Genomic DNA, 7355 nt, shown 5'->3' with positions numbered 1-7355 from the left:
GGTGTGGGCTCCCCCTCCGTGTCAGCCCTCTCCGTGGCGGCCTCTCCGGAGGGGTTGGCGTGGGTGTCGGAGGAATACGGAGAGGCCGTCTCGGTAAATGGCCACCTCCTGCTTGGCACCTGGTTGGAAACCCCGTGAGGGGATTAATGGGTCGCGTCCTTTGGGGTTACTGTCTGCCTCGCCGTCCCTTGTGTTTATCGCCCTTACAGAAACCGGCAGCTAAATTCACAGTGTTGGGATATCAGCGTTAAATGGGTTTTCCTTATAATTTTGTTCTACGTCAACTAAGCTACTTTTTCCCTCCAGTCAGTAAATTTTTAAAGCAAATTCTATAGCAGGATTTTTTTCAGCCAATATGTGGTTCATGTAGTCTGTTATCTCCTGTACTGCCATCATACAGGTGATCGTGCCAGTTGTGATTTGGGAACCGTTCTCCTAGCATTCCTTTTTACATAAGGATGCTTATTTTCTGAAGTATGAGGACTTGCGGTGTTGCCAGAGCTGTGCTGTAGTGCAGGTGTGTTTTGTAAGAACTATAGCTCAGTATGATGGTTGTAGCCTCTCTGCTCAATAAACTAGAAGGCATTCTTTATAATCTTCAGTTTAATGCTTATACAAAATTTTGAGAGCAGAGTGGGAGAGTGCAGTTTCTTATAGAATGGAGCATATAGGGTTTTGAAGTATTTGAAGACAATTTGAAGTGTTGTATTTAAAATGTCAATGCATTTTTTTCATGGAAGATCTGACTTGATCAAAGTTTAATTCCATATGTTTTCACTACCAAGTTTGATTCATCATTGTTAACATAGCAGTTAAATTTAAGAACTGAAGTTGTAACCTGCAGTTGTATTAAAGTTTTGTGCCTTTTTTTTTTTTGTACATATGTACCTGAAACTTGTGCTGTAAGACACTATTTCTTAGGAAAACTAGGGGTGAATTGTAAAAGGTATAGAAAATAACAGAGGTTAATTTACAAACTCAATCATGTTACGGTACAGCAACATAAAGATATTGACTTACCAATCAAGATGTAAGTGCTGTATAGGCTGTTTCAGACCGGTCAAAGCTATATTTTACTTATAGATTAACTTATATAGTATTTGGAATATATATAAAAAAATAAATCCCTTGGTGTGTTTTCTCTTTCACTAATAATGATGAGGAACCATGAATTTTAGTTCAGCAGATTTCGTTATAAAGTAAGTAGTCTGTGACTTTCAAGGATTTTTTTGCTGTTGGCATTCAAGTAGCTCAGAAATTGGAAATGCTTGTGGAACCAGGATATCTTTGATAACTCCTCCACGAGTGTTTGAAATTCAAGTTCACTGATGCAGCTCAGCAAGCGAAGAGTAGGCTTATGGTAGAGCATATGCCATGTGCGTATTTGCATTTATCCATTTGCGAGGATGAAAGTTGTCTGTGTTGTACAGGTGTTGAAGGAGAAAATAAGCTTGAGGTCTGGGCAAAGGAGCAGGACTGGTTAGAGTGAGGGAATAGCTTTGGGAACTTCTGAGGTTGAAATATAAAACAGGAGTTAGAAATGGCCAACATGATGTAAATAGTTCAACACTGGATAAGTGCTTTTCCAGTAGATCCTGGCAAAGTTTAAATGTGACACTTCTGGTGTGACTGTTTAGTAGTGAAATTACTGGTTTGCATCAGCTATTGCAGATTTCAAGGGTAATTTTTAAAACACAAATTTATTTTAAAGAATTTACAATTCATATTAGGATCCAAAAGATTATGTTGGTTTGAAGCTCTTTTTAAATCCCTGTGATAGCAATAAGCCATTTGAGATAAGTCTGTTTTGTGTCCTAGATTGCTTAGCAGAAGGCATTAATAACTTTATTAAGGGTTTCAGAAGACTTGACACAGGCATTTTTAATGGGATAAATACTGCAGGTAATTCGTTCCATTGTGAAAAACTATGTTCCGTCTGAGAAGATGACTTTGAGGGCTGAGTGAAAATGAAGCTTTATAAGAGGTGGAAATCATAACAGCATCTGTTTTTGTAGCTCATAGTATATTCCTAAGAAGGCAAATTAAAGACCTAAGCTACAGAAAAACTAGAAGTGCACATCTGCAGCTATCTGTTAAAATATAAGCCTATTCCATACAAAAGTAAATATAAAAATTATCTGTTATTAACATGTGTAAGTTAGGTTTGTTGTATAGTTTAATAGAGAAGTGCAGAAGGAGAATTTTTTTCTCTGATGTTTAGCTTTTAAACTTCTTTAATACAATACAATTAACATCACACTGCATATTCACATGGAACAATGAAGTAGTGAACCATTTGCCTTTCAGGATGATACCTTTGATGGAAATACTGGGCGTGTGTTACAGTATTTTATAAATAAATCTAGATTTCAAACCAGATAAATATTATTTGTAATTTTAGAAATGTTATAATTACTTTATTTAGCTTTTGTTCCCATTCTCAGGGTGGTGATGACAATGGCAGCTAATTTTTACTAGTGATTGTAAAACTGAGCACGAGAGGACAAGTGAGACTCTCCGAATGAGAATTAAAATAAAATGGACATATCAGATGGAAAAATGTAGGAAAAAACCCCTCTAAAATATTCTAACTAGTGCTAGTATTTCTTAATATAATCAGCAAAGTGAGATCATAAATGTTTTCTTTAACCAAAGGCATGGTCCTGCCAGTTCAATTTAAGTCTTGGTAATCCATAGGTGACTGTTTTCCCATTAGTCTCATTTTAATGTGGTAATATTTATTATAGCAGGGGTATGAAAGATTCGACAAGAAATTATTCTCAAGATTTCACATAGATGGAGATCTTGTTACTCTTGCATGATCCTTTATGTTTCCCATTCTTATTTTTGCTTCGAGATAATGGTGGCTTTCAGTATCTTTCCACATACCATTTTTTTATGATAAATTAATGGATACTGACTGTGATTTTTTGTTTGCATTTTGTATGTTTATTATGAAAGATTACTTACAGTTTCATGAAACAGCTAATTGAAGTGTATTGAAATAAAATATATTTAGACATTAGAACATACTGATATGGTATTCATGCATTGCGAATACCACCCTTGTTATTTTCAGTGTATTTGCATGTTTCAGATGTCAGTGAAAAAGTCGCCTCAACCGTGATGTGTATTTAAATTGGTTTGGCAGGAAACGTGGTTAGAATATTTAAGCGCTAAAAAAATAGCTGAGCACTGGTGCTCTGAATAATACCATGAAAGATATTTCTTAGTTAATTTTTAACTGAAACCTGCATTTTTAAGCCAGGTACCAGCATATGGCTTCTATTTTTACGGTTTGTCAACATATAGAATACAATGGGAGTGCTGATGATTATTTATTATTTAATTCAGGATGTAACAGCACGTTACTGCAGTAGGCAAGAATGGATGAAGGGTACATTTCTAGTTGCTTGCAGAGAAAGGAAGATTCTGGGTCAAAGAGAAAGTAGGGAAGTTGTTTGTAAGTCAGTGTGTTACTTAACTAAACTGGGGAAAAAAAAATCTTTGTCTACATTAGTGACATTTATTTGTGCTAGTTTATCCTGGTAAATCATAGAATCATGAAGCAAAGTGGCTTTTATCTTCAGTATCCCAGCAAGCACGTAAAAAGTAGATATCTGCAATACTTACAAATTCTTAAGTGGATTTCTTTGAAATGTCATTTTTGTGTGCTTAGACTTTAGTGTGTGCCTATTTTAAGATACACATGCAGTTTGATGCAGTTGGATTATTGGTTCTTTATTTTTTAAATAGGACATTTTGGTGCTATTTAGTGTCTTTTTATTGTTTGGTGTGAGCTGAGAAAACTGAATTTATTGTTGTCACATTAATGTTTTGGAGACAGTGATGATGATGAATTTTCTTCCCCTTACTCTGCTGATTTAATTTCACCTGCATTTATTTCAGTTTAAATGTTATGGCTTGAATTTTACCATGCTAGATGCTCTTCAAGTAGGAGCAGTGTTGTTGCCTACAAATATTACAGCTGAACTCTCTTGCAACTCAAGAGTGTATAAATATGAAGACCTGGAAGGTTGTGAATTTTTGTGCTGGTTTTTGCTTCTTACTCTCAAATGTAAAGCAGTACAGAATTTGTTTTTATGTCTGTGTTTTCTTGGATCTCACTTGAAACAGCAGACTATTTGAGCCTGTAATAAAGATAATTTTTTCTTGAGCTACTGTAAGTTGTTAAAAAGCTGTTGTCTAAGCCTCACTGGAAACCCGCCATATTTTAACTCTCTCAAAGTCTTCTGACTAAACAGTTTTCCAGTATTTTAGTTCTTTATTTTAACATCATGTTTCTTCAGTTGGTCAGCATTACCAATTCTTCAGCTAAATAGAGTAGGGCAAGATTTGAGTTTTGAGCAATATAGTATGCAGTCCAAAAATCTACTAAAGAAAGTGGTGTAATTTATTAGTGGGAAAAGGGCAAAACACCAGCCATGTTTTCTGTGTGCCACTTATTTGGGTTAAGTAGTTTCTAAGTTGGTTTTAAGCAAATAACCTTGTCGCCATTGTAACTCAGAGATATTTTTTTTGTTTCTTTTCCCCTAACTGATATGTATTGTTGCACACTTAGAGTATACTCTTAGCAAATTTACGAAGGAAAAATTACAAGTGTATAGCTAAGCTATACTTACTTTGCTAAGAAGTGACAAAAGAGTGGAGTCATCAGGTTTTCACAATCGTTTTCAATAAAGTTTACTATTCTTTCAGCAGACCTCTTGGAAGTGTAAACAATGGAGGACGAGGAAAACCAAGTGCAACTCCCAAATGAAAAGCAGGTGCCGAACTCGGAAAGTGGTTATGTGTGGCATGTCACCGATATGAATCGACTGCAACGTTTCTTGTGTTTTGGTTCAGAAGGTGGTACTTACTACATCAAGGAGCAGAAGCTGGGCTTTGAAAATGCAGAAGCTTTAATAAGACTGATCGAAGAGGGTAGAGGTTGTGAAGTTGTTCAAGAAATAAAGACGTTTAGTCAAGAAGGCAGAGCAGCAAAACAAGAGCCCCTGCTTTTTGCTCTTGCAATTTGCTCACAGTGTTCTGATGCAAAAACTAAACAAGCGGCATTCAAAGCAGTTCCTGAGGTGTGTTGTGTACCAACACATCTCTTTACTTTCATCCAATTTAAAAAAGATCTGAAGGAGGGCATGAAATGCGGCATGTGGGGCCGTGCACTGAGGAAAGCTGTTGCAGATTGGTACAATGAAAAGAATGGAATGGCTGTTGCTTTAGCAGTTACAAAATATAAACAAAGAAGTGGTTGGTCTCATAAAGATCTTCTGAGGTTGTCCCACCTAAAACCTGCCAGTGAAGGTAATAAATTTTTATTTACCAGAAAATACTGTGTTTTGAACCTTTTATATTTACTGTGGAACTGTTTTGGAGACCCAGGTACCATTGTAGACTGATGATTTCTTAGTGATGGTGTTCTGTAAATTGTCTGTGAGTGGTCCTATGAGAAACTGACCTGTTTATCTTCAAGGTAAACAGAGTTTGTTCTTTCTTTTTCTTCCTTATGTCAAGAGAAGATAAAATAACACAATTCCCTCAATTTGTTCCTGTTTGCTTACAAACAATGAAATAACACTTTTTCATTACATGGGAAGATCTATTGGTTTAAAATACATTAGGCTTCTTACTTCTAAGGAGAATAATACAGTGGTTAAACTACTGCTCGAAGTTGTGTGTGGATGACATTTTTTGTAGCTCCTTGGCAAGTCTGAGAATGAAACCTGCTAACTCATTTGCTTGCTAGAGTGATAAATGCCAGTATAAAGACGGTAATCCTGCTTGGAAAATATTTTTCTTTTCAATAGGAATTGCTATAGTCACTAAATATATTACCAAAGGGTGGAAAGATGTCCAAGAGGCTTATAAAGACAAAGCAGTTTCTGCTGAGACTGAAAAACTCTTAAAGTATCTGGAGGCGGTGGAGAAAGTAAAACGTACAAAAGATGAATTGGAAGTTATTCATTTAATAGAAGAATATGGTCTAGTTAGAGAGCATCTCCTGACAAACCATCTGAAATCTAAGGAGGTAGGTAAACTTCATTAGGTTTGTATTCTCTTTAGGGTAATGCTTTTCAGTCTTAAGTCTAGATATTGATAAATAGCCCTTATGCTGTTTTGCAAGTTATCTACCCAAGTAGCTAACTTGAAAGAATGAAGATCTTCATATAACCTGTATGTTCATTTTAAAATACACTTATTTAATGTACAGATGTCAGTTCTTGTAGTTTGGGAATTTCATCTTTTTTTTCCCTTTTCTGATTGTAGGTTTGGAAGGCATTGCTGAAGGAAATGTCTATTTCTGTATTGTTGAGGAATTTGGGGAAGCTGACAGCAAATTCAGTGCTTGAACCACGAGGTTCAGAAGTGGCAACAGTGTGTGAAAGACTAAGAAATGAGAAACTGCTAAAAAAGGTGAGAACTTTTTCATAATCAGTGCCAGCCTTTGTGTTTTTTAATCACTTCCTAAACTATATTTCTTCACGCTACCTCTTTACAAAATGAAAGGGATGTTCTTTGTAGGAAATGTGTGGTTTATTCTTTTTTTTTTAAAAACTACAATGGAATACTTGCATCTTTATTTTAAAGCTTCTATTTATCATTTGTCATTTGATTGTTTTCCTCCTCTATTTCTGAAACTTTTCTACAAATTAAGTAGATTGACAGCTAGGATCTTCTCTAAAATTAGGGCTGTGGCAAGCTTTGCCTGTTGGGTTCATCCATTGCTTCTAAGTCTTGTAATTTAGAATCAGCAATACAAGCTTAAAAAGTGAGTGGAAGTCACTTGTGTAGGATCTTAGGAAGTGAATGAAGAAACTAGCATAGCAGCTGAGAGGAAAAAGAAGATGGAACAATGAGACTTTCTCCTTTCAAATTGCTCTACTATCCATTAAAGAGGTAAGAAAATAAGAGGGGAAAAAAAGGGTTCCCCAAAGGGAGAACAAAATTTCAGGAGTTTAATGGCAGATAGAGAAGACAAGTAGCTTTTTCTAATAGTTTTGTGAGTTGGGGAGATTAAAATCAGGACACTTAACTGCTTCAAGACCATAGTTGAATTGACAACAACAACAGTAGGTGCCTTTTTTTCCCATCCCATGGCTCTTCCCTTTCTCTGCTTTCTGCTTTAATCATACGTAATTACTGACGCACTTGGAGAAGGGGGATCAAAGCTGGTGGCACAGTACCTTGATGGAAGACAGAAAATGGAGGCATTCAGATGCCAGTAGTGAAATTCCCCTTGAGGAAAAAGATAACAAAATGTTGATAAATCAGTAAAGCAAAGATGTGATTTAGAATACTTAGTGTGCAGCAACCACTGATTTGGTTTATGTAGGGAA

General features: G+C 35.9%; 1 protein-coding gene across 1 annotated transcript in view; it reads left to right on the top strand.

Moving 5' to 3' along the window:
• The first annotated feature begins 4742 nt into the window (after positions 1 to 4742).
• TROVE2 (TROVE domain family, member 2) overlaps positions 4743 to 7355 on the top strand; it is a 6798-nt gene continuing 4185 nt past the window's right edge. The window contains exons 1-3 of the mRNA XM_009892796.1: positions 4743 to 5322; positions 5826 to 6046; positions 6286 to 6432. Coding sequence (XP_009891098.1) covers positions 4743 to 5322; positions 5826 to 6046; positions 6286 to 6432 — 948 coding nt within the window. The remainder of the gene's footprint in view (positions 5323 to 5825; positions 6047 to 6285; positions 6433 to 7355) is intronic.

Source organism: Charadrius vociferus, unplaced genomic scaffold (assembly GCF_000708025.1).
Source record: "Charadrius vociferus isolate BGI_N301 unplaced genomic scaffold, ASM70802v2 scaffold39, whole genome shotgun sequence".
NCBI lineage: Eukaryota > Metazoa > Chordata > Aves > Charadriiformes > Charadriidae > Charadrius > Charadrius vociferus.
The sequence above is the reverse complement of the archived record's forward strand: the minus strand, read 5'-3'. Positions and strand labels throughout refer to the sequence as shown.